Source organism: Hippocampus guttulatus, chromosome 16 (assembly GCF_054856545.1).
Source record: "Hippocampus guttulatus isolate MCC_2025c chromosome 16, RoL_Hgut_1.0, whole genome shotgun sequence".
NCBI lineage: Eukaryota > Metazoa > Chordata > Actinopteri > Syngnathiformes > Syngnathidae > Hippocampus > Hippocampus guttulatus.
This window is the reverse complement of record NC_141276.1, coordinates 12,094,827-12,114,907: the sequence shown is the minus strand read 5'-3', so window position 1 is coordinate 12,114,907 and position 20,081 is coordinate 12,094,827. Positions and strand designations below refer to the sequence as shown.

Genomic DNA, 20,081 nt, shown 5'->3' with positions numbered 1-20,081 from the left:
TATGTTAACTTCTTGCGCGAGCCACCATCTCATTAGCTGCCATATGCTTCTTATTTAAAGAAGGAGAGTACTACATGCAGTTCGTGTTCGATCGAATGAAATCAACTGTTCACCTCATCTAAAATGTTTTAACATTTCGGGTTTCATTTGATACAAGTGTGACATGTTACGTTTTATAAAATGGTGTGTATTATAAGTGAATGGATCATCCTTCCATGGATTATCACGTAGTTGCGGCGCAAAGCGCATTGCAATCCGAGCTCACAGCTGTTCCCAACTCAGCGCTTTCCGCTCGATAACGTCTTGTTTTGACATCTTGTGATCGCACCTTTTTCTTGAATGAGCCAAGACCTCATTCATGCTAACAGATATGTATAAACGTGTGCAGGCAAGATTGAGGCTGAATGGCAAATTTACTCTTCAAGAGCCCGGTGACATGTGGTAAAAGCAGGTCATGAGTCCAGAGAGGGCTTTGTTTGTTTCTTTGTATCCCCCCAGCGGCCAGTAAAACTAACCTCCATTTTTTTCATCTTTTCCAGCCAAAGCAGAACAAGTGCACTTGGCCCTACAAAGTCATATCTGACGGCTGTTTGGCTGACAGATGCGTGGCCAATCAGAACAGCTCCGGTGTAAGCGCTTGTTGTGAAGAGTTTATCAGAGATATATGATTCAAGTCCCCTGGTTAGGATAGAGCAAATGAGCTGCAGCGTGCGTTTATTCATAGCAAAATTGGAGCATGGCATCTATGAGAGTGGAAGCCAATATATGATCAAATATGGCAAAAATTAATCGATTATGTCTCTTCATTATGAGCGAAGATGTTTCCGCATGTGAAGATAACGCGTAAATAAGCTGGATCTACTGCATGAAGCTACTTTGACAAATGCAGTGTGTGTATTTGTTTGCATGTGCGCGCTTCAAAGAGGCAGATGGAGGGGATTACTGGGGAGTTTAAATCGGAGGAATGGACAACAATGGACCTTTCGCAAAGCCACGCCCCCACAGAGTCAGATGAAGTGAAGCGCTTGGCCTCGTGCTCTGTTGACTCCATCCAAAAAATAAATAAAATAAAATAAAAAATAAAAACTTGTGTAAATGCGTTGTTGCTGTCAGGCGGAAATGCCAATGTCCAAATATGGTCAATTTCTTATTTTGACGGAAATTGATACAATTCGTCTGCCCCCATGTCATCTGTTACCTTTACTCCTTATTCGTCAATTTCGAGTGTTGAAAATAGTTTGAAGGCTTCAATTGTCTGGGAAGTGTAAAACTGCCGCACAGCATTATGTCACCTCAAGACTTAAGTCTGGATGATTGGTTACAGTTGAGTCAGCCCGATTACTGTCATGCTTTGGCGCAGAAGGAAGCACGTCAGCCACCAAGTAATCGCATGCTGGTGTTAGCCAATTGACCCAAAATGTTATTCTCCCATTGTGGGGCCTCGCCCAGCGAAGCAAACCAGGCTAGCCACATGCTCACTGCATTTGATGTAGGCCCATTCTTAAGCAGACATTCTTAAACTAGCCAGCTTTCTCAACAGTAACTAAGCAGGGGACAGGGTCAATTCCAGTCATGGCACCATATGGACAGAAATGTCCCACCTCAGCCATCCCGCTGCACCCCCCCCCACCCCCCCAACCCCCAAATGAACCTCTTAGTGGCCCTCGGGTCAAGTAAATCTTGCAAAGTGGGTATTTAATAGCTCAGGGAGTCCGTGCCAGTCTGGCTCCATCCTCCCACTGTGTCCTGGATTAGATAGCGTATGTGTCAAGCAGTTGGGGGGGACATAACAGCGCTCAGGAAGAAGGGGCTGCTGGGGAGGAAAGGGGGGTGTTGGCAAGGCTTTTATTCGGGGGTGGCGAGTTTGGATAAATCGCAGTTGGCAAATTAACGAACAGACGACGGCACGACCACGTGTTCGCCTTGATTAATTTGTCTACCCACAGCGAACTGTCATCACTTCACATTAGAGGTCCTTTTGTGTTCCTCTTAATACACCTCCAGAACAGTAGAGAGGACAAAAAAAAAGTGGCTAGGCCTGGCCATTTCGGCAGCAGGATGAAAATTGTCCTTTTATAGTCAGACAAAAAGGCGAGAGGAGGTAAGATATATAGCGAAAGAAAGCCGCATTGGCAGAGCGCCTGAACCTGAAGTAGAGAATTAAATGGACTTACTGGCAAGAGCCTTCTCGTAGGTCTTCCCCATGGCAACAAAGTTCCGTAAGCAGGGGTTGAACTGCTCCATGATTGTCTGAAAGACATAAAAGACATAGTTGAAGGTTGCACGGGGAAGCCAAAAATGACTCTGAGCAAAGGAAATGATCTGCCTGATTCTGAAAATGCCATTCTGCACTTTTGCACCACTGTTTATGCTACCCCGCCAAAAAATAAAAATAAAAAAATCAAATTAAAAAATGTTTTTCAATGATCAGGATTTTGGAGGCAATCACCGATCAGGGAGTTTAATAAAAAAAGGTAAACGATGAGAAGCTGGAATAATCTAGCTAATCTATTTCAACAATGTGTCATATCTGTGTCTAACAAAAATGACAGAGTGTATATAAAAAGTCTACACACACCTGTTCAAATGTATGCTTTTTTAAAAATTAAAAAATATTAGAACAAGATTCTACTTTTCAAAACCTTTTCCTCCATTAATGTGACCTACAACAATACAGTGGTACCTCTACTTATGAAATTAATATGTTCTGGAAGAACTTTCTTCACTAGAAAATGATGTTAGTAGAGACGCGTTTTCCATGTAAATGCCCTAATCTGTTCCAAACTCCCCAAAATTCAGACAATTCATTCGTAAAGCATCAAAATTATTTCAAAATATGCAACAAATACAGGTTACAATTAGATTATTGCACAATAAATTAGAGCTGTGCAGAATGTAAAAAACAAACAATAGAGTAAAAAATAAAAATGATGGTCATTTCACTTTTAACAATGTCCTCATTGTTTTTTGTCATCTTTAGTTCATGTTCTCTCTGAGAGGTGGTTTTTGCTTGCCGTTTTGTAAAAATCTGATCCAAGGACATTTGCTTTTGTCGGATTTAAACAATCCTTCTAAAATGTCCAACCTCATGGCCCGAGTTGCGAATGACGAGGACGCTGCATAGACAGCTATATCTATCTACACACATAGACACACACAGTAGAGGTCCCTCTTAGCCAATGGGATGCCAGGATGATGCTCGGTATTAGCCAATGGCAGAACAGCTATAAGTATGTTGCATTCAGGAAATTCAGAGTTGCGACTAGCAGCCCATAATGTATTTTTACCATTCGTATCTTGAAATTTTTTTCGGAACAAGAGGCAATATTTTCCCGTTAAAATGTTTCATAATTTCATATGAAGAGACATTCGGAAGTAGAGGTACCACTGTATGTACAAATCAACTGAGAGGGGAAATAAAAGCTTTTTATGAGTGGGGGGTGGGGTTGATAATGTGGTTGCACAATTTGGTAACTGTGAAGTAGCAGTGTCCACCATGTAAAGTCTTCAGATTAACCCCGACCGAGTGCCATTTCATTTTTTCCCCTTGAACGGGGATTACAGGTTAGAGGCCACCTTAATGGTGGAAAAAGTTGTGAAATTATTTACATTGGCCTTATCCCCCCCCCCCCACCCATCCCATCATGACCAGTTTAGTAAAGAAAAAAGATAAGAACCACTTTCGAGAATACCAGGTCTGCAACACCAACAAGGTAAGCAGATCTGCATTGAGTTCCAAGCACCCCAGTTTGAGAAGCACTGATACAAAGACGACGGACACACTGGCTCATTAGATGAACTGAAGCCGATTCCCTCAAGCTTCACGTTGTTCTCATCATATTGCATATCGGAGCGCACTGCTCTTAAAATGCAGCATGCGCGCAGCGCATCTTGACATCGGGCACCGTTTGCCGCTTCCTCATGCACTTCCTCCGGGGTTTCCTCCAATTATGTGCTCGCTGCTCGGCTTAAGCAAGGAATGGCCTCGGGGATGGCGACGGCGATGCAGCTGCACCACACTGCAGTCAGCAAAGCGACACCGGCCGTCCACAAACTGCGGCAAAGCCCTCCAAGAAGTCCAACTATCAAACAGGCAAGCTCATCCTGACAATCACAATGTCCAACTTCTTCATTTTAATGAGGAAAACGGGAGGTTCGTCAAGCCAAGGTGTCTCATCTTGCATCATCTTTTCTCATTGAAATGGATGGAAGGGCCCCTCAAATCAAACAACAAAAATGTTTGGACTGTGTTTGAAAGAAGAAAATTAGCACTCTCTAATATTGTACTTTCAAAAAACAGATATTTATCAAACAAATGAACAGAATTTGGTTGAGATGGGCATCGTGATGCTCCTTCTGGCGTGCCCACCTTGGCCACCTGCGGGCAGTACAAGGCAGCCATACGGACAGACAAAGCTGGCCAGTCTTCCATAAGCCACTCAATATGAACTGTTCTTTGCAGGGGATAAAGAACATACGCCTGCGACATATTCCTTTAGGGCTGTCACTATCATCTTTTTAGAAACGATTAATTATTCTATCAGTTATACCAGGTGTGTCAAACTCATTTTTGTCGTGAGCCACATTGTAGTTACGGTTTCTCTTGGAGGGCAGTTATTAATTTTGGGAAACCATATAAATGTTTAATTACCGCCACATATTACATACACAGCGCACATCAAACTGATAGATAACTAGTTTTAAAATCAGAAGTCAAGATTAATGACAGTTATTGTGGATTACATACGACAATTTGAAATTTTGGTTCAGACTTCAGCAAGCATCATGGAACTTGACATGCTTGATTTGCTTTCGCGGGCCACATCTGGCCCCCGGGCCTTGACTTTGACACCTGTGACTTTTACTATTGATTTAGCAAATAAGCAGATTTTGCATTAAAGTGCATTACTAACCCATCTTTTTAACCAATCATTGTGTATTTGGTATTTAATGATTAAAAAAATGAAACAATTAAGCAATAGCACACAAGAGGAATTAATGTGCTCACCAAGCTTTTTTTGAAACCGATTACAGGTTTGGTCCAGTTACTTTCCAGCTTGAAGTATAAAGCAAGCATTTGCAAAGGTCTTATGTTGATGAAATACAAAAGATGCTTTCATAAAGGGCGACAGAAATCAGACAATAATGACTGTTGATAAGTCGTTGATTAATTTTGACACCTCTACTTGTGAATGTTACTGTTCAACATCTGCCGATGTGCGATGCTCCAAGTGTTTATGTTCAAACATCTGTTGCTGAGGGGGTTAGTTATCTCACTGCAACACTGATGTCATTTGTTAGCCTTTCCGTGGCATTTTGGTAAGCATCAATGAAACAGACTAAGGCAAAGTTATGTTTTGTAGGCCAGAGAAGAGCTCAGTTTAGTGGTGAGTTTAATGTCTATTTAACTCTTTTAGGATCAGAGCGAGTGGAAAACTTACAATTTAAATAGGCAATTATGAACATTTTGGGGGGCGTCAATTACTCACGTATTTTTTTTGTTTGCTTTTGAAGTGCTGGCTGACTGTTATCATTCCTTGTGAAAAATTGACAAGTTATTGAAAAGGGGAATTAACCTGAAATTGTGCCATTTACGTCATTAGTTGAACATAACCAGCACTCAAAATGAAACATAACGGACAGTAAGAGAGCTCAAATGCACGAGGTGTTGCCTTCAAAGGCCACTGATTCTGTTGGTGTCTTCAAGAGCTCGCCACAAAAGGAACGCCCGGATGCAAATTTGTAAAGTGAATTAGAAGACGCTTTGTCAGGGCTGCTCTACTTCTTCTATTCAAGACAGAAAGAACCAGACTTCACCCCAAGAGCTGTGGGGCTGGTGTCTCTAGTTTTTTTTTTTTCGTTTTTCTTTTTACATACAGTAACAACTTTGAAGATGAACAAAAGGCTGAGAATACTGTTTGAAAACAAAGACAGCAAATAGGTGCGAGCGCCATGTCAAAACGAATCCCAGCCATATCAGTCACTGCCAAAGTAAAAGCAAGGTGAATTCAAGAATGAAATTGAAGAGTTGATCACCAGACTCTGACGCAGAGGCCGTTGAAAACTTTTTACACAAAGTCGCGCTTAGAAAAAAAGAATCAAAATAACTCAGATGGCCAGCATAATGAGCAACATTAAAAGACGGTACCGGCCAGAAAACGAGACAGAGGTTCCATTCAGAAAAAATATATTCGATATATATGTTATTGTAAGCCACCATAACATGATTCATGTTATGAATATTTGTGTTGCGATTAAAAACAGTGGTACCTCTGCTTATGACATTAATTGGTTCTGGAAGAAATTTCTTCACGAGAAACTTTTGTAAGTAGAGACACGTTTTCCATGTAAATGCCCTAATTCGTTCCAAGCACCCTCAAAATTCAGACATAAATGTTTCCTAAAACATAAAAATGCATCAAAATATGTAACAAATACATGTGACAATTAGATCATTGCACAATAAATGAGACTTTTGCATCATGTAAAAAACAAAGAAGAGTCAAGAATACAAATTGTGGTCTTTTAACTTTTAACTGCGACCTCCTTGTTTTTTGAACTAAAGATGTTCATGTTCTCTCTCAGAAGTGGTTTTTGCCTGCCGTTTTGTAAAGAACTGATCCGAGGACGTTTGCTTTTGTCGGCTTTTAACAATCCTTTGAAAATGTCCAAGCATAGTGAGCGATCGCCCGACTGGTGAACACTTTGTCTGGTTGATTCACTGTCGCACAGGTGTCAAATTCAAGGCCCGGGGGCCAGATCCGGCCCGCTAGGTCATTTTATGTGGGCCGCAAAAGCAAATCATGTGTGTCAACTTGCTAAAATCTGTACTAAAATGTCAAACTGTCATGTGTAATAAATAACATTGAGATTTTCTAATAGTTTTGCTACCCAGTTTACACTCACTTGAACAATAATTGAACAAACTATTTTAATTGACTTGACTGATTTTAAAAGTAATCATTTTGTGGTTTCATTGTCATCGGCCCTCCAAGGGAAGGCGTAACTCCAAATTGGCCTGCAACTAAAATGAGTTTGACACCCGGAACACCTCTTGGTCCAAGAGGCGAATGACGAGGACGCTGCATCGACACCTATCTATCTATCTACACAGATAGAAACATACGGTAGAAGACCCTCTTAGCCAATGGGATGCCAGGATGATGATCAGTAATAGCCAATGGCAGAGCAGCTATAAGTATGTTGCGTTCAGGAAACTCGGAGCTGCGAGTAGCAGCCCATACTGTATTTTTACCTTTCGTATCTTGAAATTTCTTTCGGAACAAAAGGCAATATTTTCCTGCTGAGATGTTTCGTAACTTGAAGATTCCGCATGAAGAGACGTTCGTAAGTAGAGGTACCACTGTATAGGAATTGGAAAATTCTTCAATTAAAGTACATTGCACATAAAAGTTAAATACTGTACCTAACTGTTCAAAAAATGGTTCTGCAAGGTCAAATGTAAATATAGTGACAGTTCAATACAGCTACCAATTTACTTGGGCAGTGATTCTCTCAGGTACCACCAGAGGGAGTCAACCAAACTCATCTACCTCCTGATCAAATTCGGGCATGTGTCACTCAGACATTTTTTGTTTTGTTTTTTTTGGTGCCTGCTTCTATGATAAACAATCCACCAAATCATATACCAATTGGTGGAACTGATGTGCAAAGCTGATTTCTGACACATTTCCAACGAGCGCTACTCAGTGAGTTTTGTGAGAGGGGGTGATTTTCGGCACTCGGTGCATTTTCAGACATTGTGAAAGGCAACTCATTCGTCTGAGGAATATTCATCAAACCAGCACATTCATTGACCAAATGAATAAGCGCCTGCAGTGTTCTGAAGATTGGCAGAACATCATCCCAAGGAGCCAAGCCAAGTGGCCTCCATCTTGTTTGTACTCTAAACTAGCTTAGCCATTAACGTGGAAACGAGCGAAAGGGGCGACCCTGTGCTACTGTCGCCAAGAGAAGACTTCCCTGCCCAACTCACCGAGGGAAATATTCTTCAACAATGCCGCGCTCTACTTCAGTCTATTGCGAGGTGATTGATGAGTGTACACACACACACACACACACACACACACACACACACACACACACACACACACACACACACACACACACACACACACACACACACACACACCTTTGTGTGAGTGCGTGTAGTTAGTTGTGCACACACCCACACACGTACAAAGCTTTTCTAATAACAAGTGGTGGCGTTTTAAAGCAGTGGGAGGATTGCATAACACTGCATCATTACGGCACACTCGCTCCCTGAACAAGCCAAAAGGTAGCCGAGGCGCACATCTTTCTTCAACTGAACCAGAGGTTCTGAACCTTGTGAGAGGTACCCAACCCAACCGATTCATATGCGCATCCACCGAACCCTTCGTGAAAATAAAAATATGATTCAAGAAGTGTTCCTTCAGTTTTGCCAGAGCGAGACGAGAGTTGCTCAACGTGGCATGACAAATCATGCAGATAGGACGCCGAGTTCCATCACGTACCGTGATGCATGTGAATCCATGTTGTACATACTCGTCTGACCACTTTATTTTTTTGCTCGACATAGCATGTGTTAAAACATTTTTTAAAAATTTAAATAATTTAAAATATATAGACACACACATATTATATATACACAGTATATATAAATATATATACTGTATATTTTTTTAAATCACACAATGTATAAATGTAAATCACACAATCACGACAGTCACACACTGGTGACTGAGCGAACTAAATTTCCCGTAGCACTGATTGGACAAGCGATGTAATGTGATTATCTGCAGCCAGTGATGGCCAAGTGGGTCTGTCATAACTAATTGACGTTGAGTCGGCTGTGTCTTAACCGCCATGGCAGAGGCTTCGTCGAACCCTTGAGACTGATTCATCAAACCCCTAGGGTTCGATCGAACCCAGGTTAAGAACCACCGAAGTGAATAGCACACGCACACGCGCGCGCGCACACGCCCACACACACACACACACTCTCCGTCACACAAATGCCCTCTCACAGTATTTAATCAAATGCACACAGTCATAGTCTCTCTCTCTCTCACACACACACACACACACACACACACAAAATCAAACACTCGCTCACAAATGCTGTCACAACAAGAAACACTGGCTCACAAAAGCACACATTCACACTCGAAGACAACACACACACGAACACACACTTAAACTCACTCCCGCAGGCAGTCAGACACACACACACATGAGATGGTACTAGAGGGGAAACGGGAGGTAGTTTCTTCCGTCATCCAAGCTAAATCGGTGATCCCAGTTCTCTTGTGCTACATTGTTAGCCTAATTGTAGCGGCTAATTGGGAAACGGGGCCAGAGAGAGAGCCAAAGATTGGAAAGAAGCATTCCTATTCACAAGACAGCGGAGAGGCTCGAAAAAACATCACCGCAGTTGTCAGTAAGCTACAACACCAAAACTCCCACTTCCCGTTCAATGAAAAGAAAAAGGCAAATAAAAAGCAGAAAAAAAAGGAAATAGTAATTGATGTCCCTCACATAGTTGTAGAATTGCTGATGATTGGCACCAAAGCACTATTTTCACATTCGACATCGGTTGGGCCTCCTCTTATTCCAACGTAGTTCAGTGGCACCAAGAAGCCGCAGGTTGCTTAAGTCTTGCACTGCACACGCAGACGGAATGAATTGACTTTGAGCACGGAGGCAGCCAATTAAAAAGGTGTTTGACAGCGCCGGGACAAGCATTTCAAAACAACAGCAGAAAGATTAACACTATTTACCACACAGTCCCAAACTTCGTTAGAACTGAAATAAGGTCAAGCCTCGTGGCACGTGTGCCCATTCAATTCACGGGGCGCTAATCAGTCGACCAACTTCCGGCTGCTTCTGCGCCACACGCGTACAGGCACGGGCAATGTCATGCAAAGTGGGGTAACAAACACCAGCTGAGACCAAAGCGATGCAAATCAGACGCCAGCATGCCCTCATCTGTTCCTTCCGAGCGCCGTCAACATCCCCCAACCCCGCGGAAGATGGAGTCAAGACCTCATCGTGCATCAAGGCAAAATGAGCGTCAACTCAATATGAGCCTTAAAATTAGAACGTTTGTAGATTGTCACTCTTATAGATGTGTTAATGATATTTTTCATCAATAGGAGGCTTGCGTCCAAGAGGTTTAGTTTGTCGTTTCAATTCGCCCCCCCCCCCAAAAAAAATCGAAATAATCCAGCAGTAACTGCGGGTGAGGAAAAATAATCAAGTGGATTTCGTAAATGCGATTTCTTTTTTTAAAGTGAACCAAACTAGGGCTGCAGATATTGAATATTTTTGATTGACTAATCAAGTAATGTCATCTAGATGTTTAAAAAACAATTGCATTCTTAAACAACAAAATGTGCATGCGCGTGCGGTTCAAGTCCGATTATTGTACACTTGTGGTCACCATCCACACATTCGCCACAGCTTTGAAAGGCGTGGCCTGTCCTGGTGACTGACGTGGGTGTCGACAAATGTCAGGTTAGTGGCTATTCAGTCTGGACATCAGTTCTGGCCATCGCGTATGAATGTTTATTACAGTGAAACTCCTCTACAACGAAACTTACATGGGCGAAAATACCCCCTAGTGTGAAAAAAATCTTCATGCATTAACACCATTCCCACTTTCCTGACCCCCCATACAACGAAAAAAACCCTGTTGCGTTATACGAAATCTTTTTCTCTGTTCTTGCCTCGCGATGAGATTCACCACAACAAAGTCTAATCCAACAGCGACCTCTACTGCTTCGTTCGGAAACGGCAACAGCAACCACCACACTGGTTTACACATGCGCAGTAGTCCAGGAAGTATTTGTTATTGTTCGTTTCAGACGCAGCAAGAACGTTGCTTTGCTAAAATGGCGACAAAACGGAACTTTGGATGTCAAGCAGCTAAGACAAGAGCTCTGATGCTGGAAGAGAGGGTAAAAGTGATCAAAATGAAAGATGGAGGAAGCTAAATTAAAGACATTATCCAAAAAATTGATGTAAGTGAAAGTGAATGCTGATCATAAATTTCGCAATTTCTTTCTCTTTTTTTCTTTCTACATTGACGATATGAAGTGTCAAATAAGTGTATGCTCATACTTATGCACTATTGGAATAAAAACAAAGAGTACACATACGTTTTGTGTGTGTGTGTGTGTTTACATCTGAGATCAAATTTGCAACAGTGAAAAAACCCCTGTTGTGAAAAATTTCTTGCTGCAAACATGATTTCATTGTAGAGGAGTTTCACTGTACGTCTTTCTTTTGTTCAATAAAATATGGTTCTCACAGTTTTTTGTGCTCCTTTAAAGAGTTGAGATAAAAAAAAATAAGCCTAGCCTGCTAGCTAATGTCAGCTCTTCAGCACGCTATCTGTTTGAGTGGCAAATATGTGCATCTGTGCCATTCATCCGAGCAACACAGGTCAATTAATTAGCCAGTCCCTCAATGATCATGTTAGCTATGTGGTGCTGGGCTCACTTCCAAGCAATTTAGCTCATCATCTCTTCGATTGACACTCGACACATTCAAGTGTTCGTTTACTCTGAGAATGCTCGAGCAAATTGCCACCCAGAAGTTTGTGCGGCGTGATGATGAAATGGTCAATAAAACATTCAAGAAAAAGGTCAGCATGCAACAACTGTCATGCAAGAGTCAAAAGACGGAAATTGCTGTTGTGTTTAAAAAAAAAATATAAAAAAAAAAAGGAAAAACTGCAGACTTCAGTCATTGCGACTTGGATGTAAGTCACCGTTTTGCTGACTTGGGACAAAAACTAAAAGACCTGACACTCGACTTGGCTTCAAGCTCTGGCTAACTGCGATCATTCTTACAAAACGCACTGCGTAATGAAGCCTTAAAAAAAACAACAACAGATTTTTATAAAGCGATGACTAGAGCATGTGAACTATATTACAGCGCAAGCGTAATCCAACAATTACTTCTCGGCGGCTTTGCATACAAGGCGCTTTTTGCCGCTGAGGTCTCCTTCGTTATTAGAGCCAGTCGTTAAAAGCGTCCATCGATTAGTAGCGGGTGTCCAATTAAGCAGATGACCCGAACAGAATATTTCTGAGGAAAAATTCAGCAGGGAGGGCTTGAAAATAATAAGGGAGGGGGGAGCAGCACTCCACTCAAGTTGAAGTGAGACTTGAAGCATGATATGCCCAGAGCAAGGCGTGTGGACGTTCATGATAATAAAACGCCGCAAGATGGATCTTAACAACTAACCTTGCTCAGGAAGGAAGATTAAAAAGCAGCGGGCAGGTTATTAAGGTTTATTTATTACAGCCGGATGAGAGGGCTGAACACATCAAATTCAAAGGTTGCAAAATCGCAATGTCGTAGAATGCGGACACCCCTTTTGCGTAAAAATTTCGGAAATGACAAAAACGGGTGGTTTTCTCCAAAAAAATGGAAAGAATTAATTGTCACATATTAAATTGCAATGCGTCAACTCTTTTGTAAATTACTCGATTAGTCATTACAGCCCTACAAACACTTCCTGTAAATAACGGGGCACATGTGCAATACAAAACAACCCTTGCATGACATTTTTCCTCAATCAAGTGTTCTCCAGTATTCAAATTTTACACCGTTTTCTTCTTTTTGCACTTTTATGGCAGGTAAACACGTTAATTAAAATAGATGGTGGAACTGATTATATCCATGATCCGGCAATAGGCAATTCTTTAAGTAGGACACACCGCTCTTGAGCTTTACGACCTACTTGAAGTGATCGAATAAACGACTTAAGTCTCAACAAGCGCACTCTTAGAACTTTAATGGCACTTTTGTTTAGACCGGAGGCTGTCAGGGAGGCTCGCCCTCACTCCTTCAAGTAAGCACGCCTGTTCCAAAGGAAAATAAATATATATTTGTTTTATCCAAGCACTCCCATGGAGACATAAACGGCATTTCTTTCACAATTGAAAACATTTCTCAGGCGTCTTAATAGCAAATCTGTGATTTGCTTTCACCAAAATAGCCTTAAGGATGATGAATGATGCTCGTGAATGAATCGGTTTGAAATTCACCGTCGTCACGGGATCCTAAAGTCACGCAAGCATGACTGAGAATTTGTTATCACGTTTGTTTGCTTTGTTGTCATGCGGCCAGTCCCAACGACAGCACCCACTCACTCGTTCACACCGTCAGGCGGGCATCAGCCACTCGGCAGAAGCATCCACTGGCGCCGGTTACCACAGCAACCCAGACCCAGACTTCTTTGTCAGCTTTGGTTCTTCCAGCACACTCACGCACTCCGAACCGGCGAAAGCAAAAAAACAAAACAAAAAAAAAAACTAGCGCAAAAAAGGAGGTGGGAGGAAACAAGCAAGAAGGATATACTGTACGTTGCCGTTGTCGCTTTCCAATTATCAAACGTGAGGAAAACGGCACGTTGCGCTCATTCACACTTTTCCACGGCGGCTTTAGAAGTTGCCTTGGACTGAATTATTGATGCATCACGCCGGGCTTGGGAAAAAAAAAAAAACATGAATAGAATGTCAAATAAATGCTGGACTACAAATACATTCACCAAGACGTTTAAATGGCAAGTCATTCTATTGCCCGCAAGCAATTCTTCTCTGACTTCAAAGAAACGGCGGGAATAATTCATCATCCTTATCGTCGTCCTCGTCGTTTAATCATCAGCACAACCTAATGAGATGGAAGACTTTTATTCGGACATTTTTATAATCATCTATAATATATTTCAAATGAAAGTGGAACTTAAGAACAATATTCTTTGGGGAGGGCGTGAATAAATCAATCAATAAATAAAATTAAATCACTCAACATGCTCCAAGATAGCCACTTTAGAACACCCCCCTCCACCCCTGCCAGACACCCCATAATCTGGATGGAGCCATACTTCTGTCGATTTGAAACTTCGCAAATTGCTTCAGCATAGTTCCCTGGCACCAAAATACGACAAGACGGTAGCAAAGCACTTTTTGTTTAAAAGTGAAGCTCCTCAACATCGTCCCTTGGTGCCAAGATGCCACGAGAGAGTGGGAAACGCAATATTTTGTTGAAGTGAAACTCCTCAACTCACTTCAGCACACAAAGTAGTTCCTTGGCACCAAGATGCCACAAGATGGCAGAAAAGCACTACTTTTGTCTAAGTGCCTTAACTCACTTCAACATAGCTTTTTCAACATCGTTCCTTCGAAGTAAGGTGCAATGTGAGGATGACAAAAACACTACTTTTGTCGGAATAAAGCTCCTCAACTCACTTCAACGTGCCTTCCTGGCACCAAGATGCTGAGCGATGTCAGGGAAAACACTATTTTTGTCAATGTGAAGCTCCTCAACTTCCGAAGCAAGATGCCATGAGATGGAGGAATTGCATCACTTTTGATGAAATGAGATTTCGCAACTCAATTCAACATGGTTCCTTGGCACTAAGATGCCACGAGATGGTGGTCAAGCACTGCTTTTGTCAAGGCGAAGTTCTTCAACTCAATCCTGGCATAGCGATGCCACAAGATGGTAGCAAAGCACTACTTGTGGCCAAAGGGCGTCTCCAGTGACACTTGGGACCACAGCAAAGTGCCAGATGATGCCTGCTGGCTGCGGGAGGCAAAATATAGCTACGGCCAACCGCAGCAATGTGAAGTCAGCGTCCGCGGCCGAGGACCTGCCCCGCGTAATTACAGCCTCGGCCTCCGCCACAGTAATTAGAGACTATTTCAACAAGGATGGCGAGTTTTCTCCATCGGCCTGCCCCGTCCCTCCCCCTCCCTCCATCCCTCTCTCCACCGCTTGCTCACTCGCCCGTTTTCAACGCCTCCTCCTCTCATCCGCCCCCGCACAGCCTATATGAAGCAATGATTTGGGGGGGGGGGGGGGGGCAAAGTAAAAAGCCACCAAGCTCATAAAAAGAAGCGCGGCAACGACGCAGCGGTGAATGTGTACAAGTGTGGCGTCCGTCCTTGAACAAGCAGAGATGGATAAAAAAATAAATAAAAATACAAAAGAAAGAAAGAAAGCAAAAAGACCATCTCAAAAGCGTCCGCCCCCGGCCGTGCGCAGGAGGTGGGCGTGTGGAGCAGCAGTCCTCCTCGCTCTGCATCGGCAACAAATGTGCTCTTCTGCAAGGCGTTGAGGGCGAGTTCTTGCGGAGCATAATGCAATCGTTTCAAGATAAGAAAAGACAACGGCAGGCACCGACTTGCCCCAAACTACCCCCCGCCCCCCCGACTCAAGACGGGCAGAAGCTCCCGAGACGTTTTCAACTCCATTAAGTGCTCCGCGAGGCCCTGACGATAGTGCCAGATCAATAAAGTGACGGATGGCGTCACCGTTTTCATCTCTGGAGGAGGAATTTGGACTGTTGATTCAATAGCTGATGTGGATTGCTTCCACTAACAACATGGCTCCTTAAAATGGGGGAACTCGTTTACAAAAGCACAGTCTGTGTTGCCAAATTAGTGATTTGGATTCACATATTTGCAGATATTTTGTTCTTTTCAATAATTTTTCACATTTTGGTCTTTTCCCGGCGGACGACTAGTTAGCACGTCCGGCCCACAGTGCTAAGGTGCAGGGTTCGATTCCGGTTCCGGCCTTCCTGTGTGGAGTTTGCATGTTCTCCTCATGCTTGTTCGGGTTTTCTCCGGGTACTCCGGTTTCCTCCCACATTCCAAACACATGCGTGGCAGGTTAATGGAACGCTCTAAATTGTCCCTAGGTGTGATTGTGAGCACGAATGGTTGTCCAATTATGTGTGCCCTGCGATTGGCTAGCAAACAGTTGAAGGTATACTCCGCTTACTGCCCAAAAACAGCTGGGATAGGTTCCAGCACTCCCACGACCCTTGTGAGAATAAGCGGATTAGAAAACTGATGGATGGACGGATGGTCTTTTCCAATTATTTATAGGAGAGGCCCCAAAAATCTTTTTGCGTGTTTGGCGCAAGAGCCGACCGTGAGCCTTTTGGCACGCCAACATGACACAAAGGCGCCCGTAAGAATAATGGCGCCTTGTTGCTAAGAGACCACCTGTTCCCGTCTCCCACATGAGCTGCTTTCCTCTCATCATCTCGACACGGCACTGAGCCGAGGTGGACTGACAGGGGAAGCCATGATGAAACCATTATGAAACGTAACAATCACTCCTTAATAGAGCTTGCGAGGATTTTGCTCATCGGAATTTGAAAAAGGGGATATGCGGATTTTTTTTTCCATGTCATGTTTACAAACAGTTTTCTCTCTGTAGTGCGATCTGAAAACATGTCTGTCAGCAAGCCATCGTTTACTTCAGCGCAACGGTTACGCAACCATGTCCACGGGCCACAGACACACGGTATAGCTGCTTCCTGGAGTGAAAATGTTTGTTTTTTTTTGTTGTTTGTTTGTTTTTTTTAAAACAAATTCCGGGCAACGTTTCCACGAATAGAAGCAAGCTGGTGAGATTTCACCCATTTTTTTGGGAAGGGGAAAAGGCCCAGCCAGGAGACAGAAGAGGAGCCTACGACTTTCAAGAAAACGAAGGCTACATTTAACAGGCGGTATCAGGAGTCCTATTTCAAATACGGCTTTATCTCAACGGGAGATTCACACACACCAAGCCTACTCTGCATAATAAGCAGCGATGGTGAGTCGTATTTTTCGTGGCGGATCTTATTTTGAAGGCACGTGACCATAGCGACCAGAGAATGTTGCAGCCAGACAAGACGTTGCTCGTGTCATGATTCGTGTTTATTATTATGTTTCGAAAATACCATACTTTTCATTCAGGTCATATCATATTATATGGTTGGATCTATCCTGTGCCTGAAAATATTGTCCGACATGAAACCGGTCCGTGGGGCAAAAAAGGTTGGGGACCTCTGGTCTATGGGATGGCATGGGATTTATGCAATCATAGTCAACAGTGTGGCTGGTATACATTAGTGGAATTTAAAATACTGTAATATGAAAAGAACAATTATGGCGAAACCAGAACATAAATGCACAGTAGAGGTGTTGTAGGAACTTGCTTTGAAACTAAGTTTTAAATTTTTCTTCTTCTTCTATGCTATTGCTATTTATTATTTACTATATTTATTCTACATATATATTGCTAATGCTTTATTTTATATTGCACTTATATTGAACTGTGTACAGTTCTTTTCTGAAACATTTATTTTGCGCAATGAAACACTTTATTCCCCCCCGCCCCAATTTTGCTGCTGTAGACTGCAAATTTTCCCAGTGCGGGACAAATAAAGGTTATCTTATCTTATTTTACTATTAGTTGGGTAAATATAGTACTAGACAGGGAAGTCACAATGGGCAGTATGACACTGTACTATTTACATGCTTTGGTCAGTGCTGCTGTTTTGATTAGCAACAGGTTCATAAAGGCTAAGACTTAAATATTTGAAAAAATAATCCAAAAATCAATGAATGATTGTGATTATTAATTGTGACTTCAATATCAATCAAAATTGTGCTGATTATTTTCCCATAATTGCCCAGCCCTAGCGAGGCACCTCATAAAATGAAAGTCAGAATTCAACCAAAAGTTCCCAGAAAAAAAAACGGCTGGGCAGTCGACACTGCCGCTATGCATTGATATCGTGTTTGACTTCAGAAATTCAATTTTGTGAGCCACAACAGAGCTAGTCACTTAAAATCACACTTATTTACAACCTTTGCTAAGTGTCCAAGATGAGTGTGATCTTACTTTAGATTTTGACATTGATTGCAGCTTGCACAATTGACTCACACCTTTGATTCAATGGGCCATTTCTAAAACCTAGCGTCATTCCTAGCTAACCAACATGTATTAGTTTTCCTTTCATAAGACGCTGGCATCGTCTTTTCTGTTCCAGGCCGTGGTGACAGTGGGAGTGGCTGCATGGGAAAAATGAATGCTGTCCCGAGGGCTGATCTTGATGGGCCACACCTTAATAGCGCCTTACCTGCCTAGGTGTGTTTGAATACCTGCGCTGCGCGTGAATCGGATGCACGCTCACCCGAGGAGCTAACGGAAGCCGCATTGTGACCTCGCAGTCGTTCTTTCTTCTCCCGGTTGGGCCCCCATTAATCTGCTCGGGTCAAGCGCTCAGACTTCATCCGCAGGCACGTTAAGAGGCTTGCACTTCTTGCAGACGCCTGGCCAAACCCGAAGCCAGCTGGTGGAAAAGGCACACACGCAAGGCCACACCAAAGTGTATTTTGAACAACCTGCTGGTGGTGTATATGGTTGGGGTTTGGGCAACCACAGGAAAACTTTTGCATGAATGTAAAATCTTTGTTTGATGAGGGGAAAAAAATGATCACAATTCTTTTGACTGAGATTTAAAATCACACTTATTTACATAACGTATGTTAAAGCCACCCAAAACTGCGATTAACTTGTCCGAAAACTAACAAACACAGCGTTGTCCTTTAGGTGAACAATGGTTGTTTATATAAACGAGTTGAATAACACGAAGGACAGGTTGAGTCATTTCGTAAACACTCTTTGTGGACTAGCACTTGAACGCATCACCCAACAAAAAGCCTGATGAAGGCTTGTTATTGGTTGATGCTATCAATTGTTAATAAGCCTGTTGCTTGACCAAACCTCTTATTGTCGTCATGGTTCTCATCTCATCACCTCGGCCAAAAGCACCAAACAAACATGCAAGAAGATTTCATTTTACATTCAATGAAAAGGCAACGGTTTGCGTGGACGTCACGAAATATCAGCTGATCAGATGCTAAACTTAGACTCGGTGACGCAGCATGTGGCTCGTTGCCCAATGTTGTTCCCACATGCTGTGTTCCAAATACAGTGTTGCACTTCAGATAGCAAAAATCCACACGCAAATGACCGCCCCCCCATGCCCCAAAAGATTGCATAAAAATGACACAGGATGGCTTTTCTATTAGAAAGGGCTATGTCCTGTCTACATGAAGCACTTCACCTCACTCCAGCATAGTTCTTTGGCCACAAAGTGGCATCTAAGCACTATTTTATTTTACAGGACTATGAGCCATCGAAGCTCCTTATCTCACTCTAATTTTGTTCCTCAGCACCAATACGCCACAAGATTGCGCCGAAGGACTACTTTTCGATTAGATGGGGCTATGCCCGGGCTCCATCAAGCCCCCCCCCCCAATTCAATATAAATCCATGGCACCATGATGCCACACGCTGGCTCCAAAGCACTATTTGTATTTTTGACAGCGCTTTTGGCCCGAGCACAAAGAAGTGTTCATTGCACTAATACGGATTTTTATGCCCATGTCTCGTAGGAGTAAAAAATTTCAGCCAGATACTTTCGGTCTAAAATGGACCTGATGGTGTTCACTAACAAGCCTAAAATGACAAGCGGTTAGTGAAGCCTCAGTCTGTGAAATATTCCAGCACACAAAAAAAGTGCCTTGACAGCATGACCACGCCATGCCTTTCGCAGTCGATGCCACTGGGTCAGATCAGCTCCCATGTCTCTGCAGCTGTCAAAGGCTACGGCAGGGGCTGCCTTCCACCTCGCAAGGCGGGCCTTAAACAAACTGTCTGCAACCGTTCTCCTCCAATTTTCAGCTTCTGGACGCTTCCAATAATATGGAAGCTGTAATTGGAATAAAGGCCTCGGACAGACGGAGCCTCTCAGCTTTGGGTCATTCGATCAACTGAGCACAAAAATAGCCTCCCGTCTTCCCCCGACGCCTCTAAAAAGAGGCACCGGTCCATCACTCTCGACTCATCTGACCTCTTTTCTCAAACGTGTCTGCTCCCTGAAGGGCAGCCGGCAGGCTCACTCATCTACTTTGGCTTCAGCTCCTCCTCAAAACTTATTCATACATTGTACATTCAGCCACTTCAATAATGGCTCTTGCAAGATAACGCTCAGGTACCTGGGAACGGTCGTGATGGGACATTCCATTAGATATGGCTGGTGCCATCATTATTATGATTAATAATATTACATTGGTAACTTGACTAGTTTAATTTGCTTGGTGACTTAAATCACTTGGACCTCAAATCACCATTCCCCAGTGAAATGAATAAAAATGCCATTAATCCATTCCGACCTCCCAACATGGGAACATGTTTTACAAATAAAATAGCACTCT

At 42.9% G+C, this 20,081-nt stretch overlaps 1 protein-coding gene across 5 annotated transcripts in view; it reads right to left on the bottom strand.

Annotated features, from left to right (window-relative positions):
* LOC147193198 (BAR/IMD domain-containing adapter protein 2-like) overlaps positions 1 to 20,081 on the bottom strand; it is a 72,312-nt gene that overhangs the window by 49,497 nt on the left and 2,734 nt on the right. For all 5 annotated transcript variants that reach the window (XM_086134030.1, XM_086134033.1, XM_086134031.1 and 2 more), the window contains one exon: positions 2,175 to 2,250. In XM_086134030.1, coding sequence (XP_085990156.1) covers positions 2,175 to 2,250 — 76 coding nt within the window. The remainder of the gene's footprint in view (positions 1 to 2,174; positions 2,251 to 20,081) is intronic.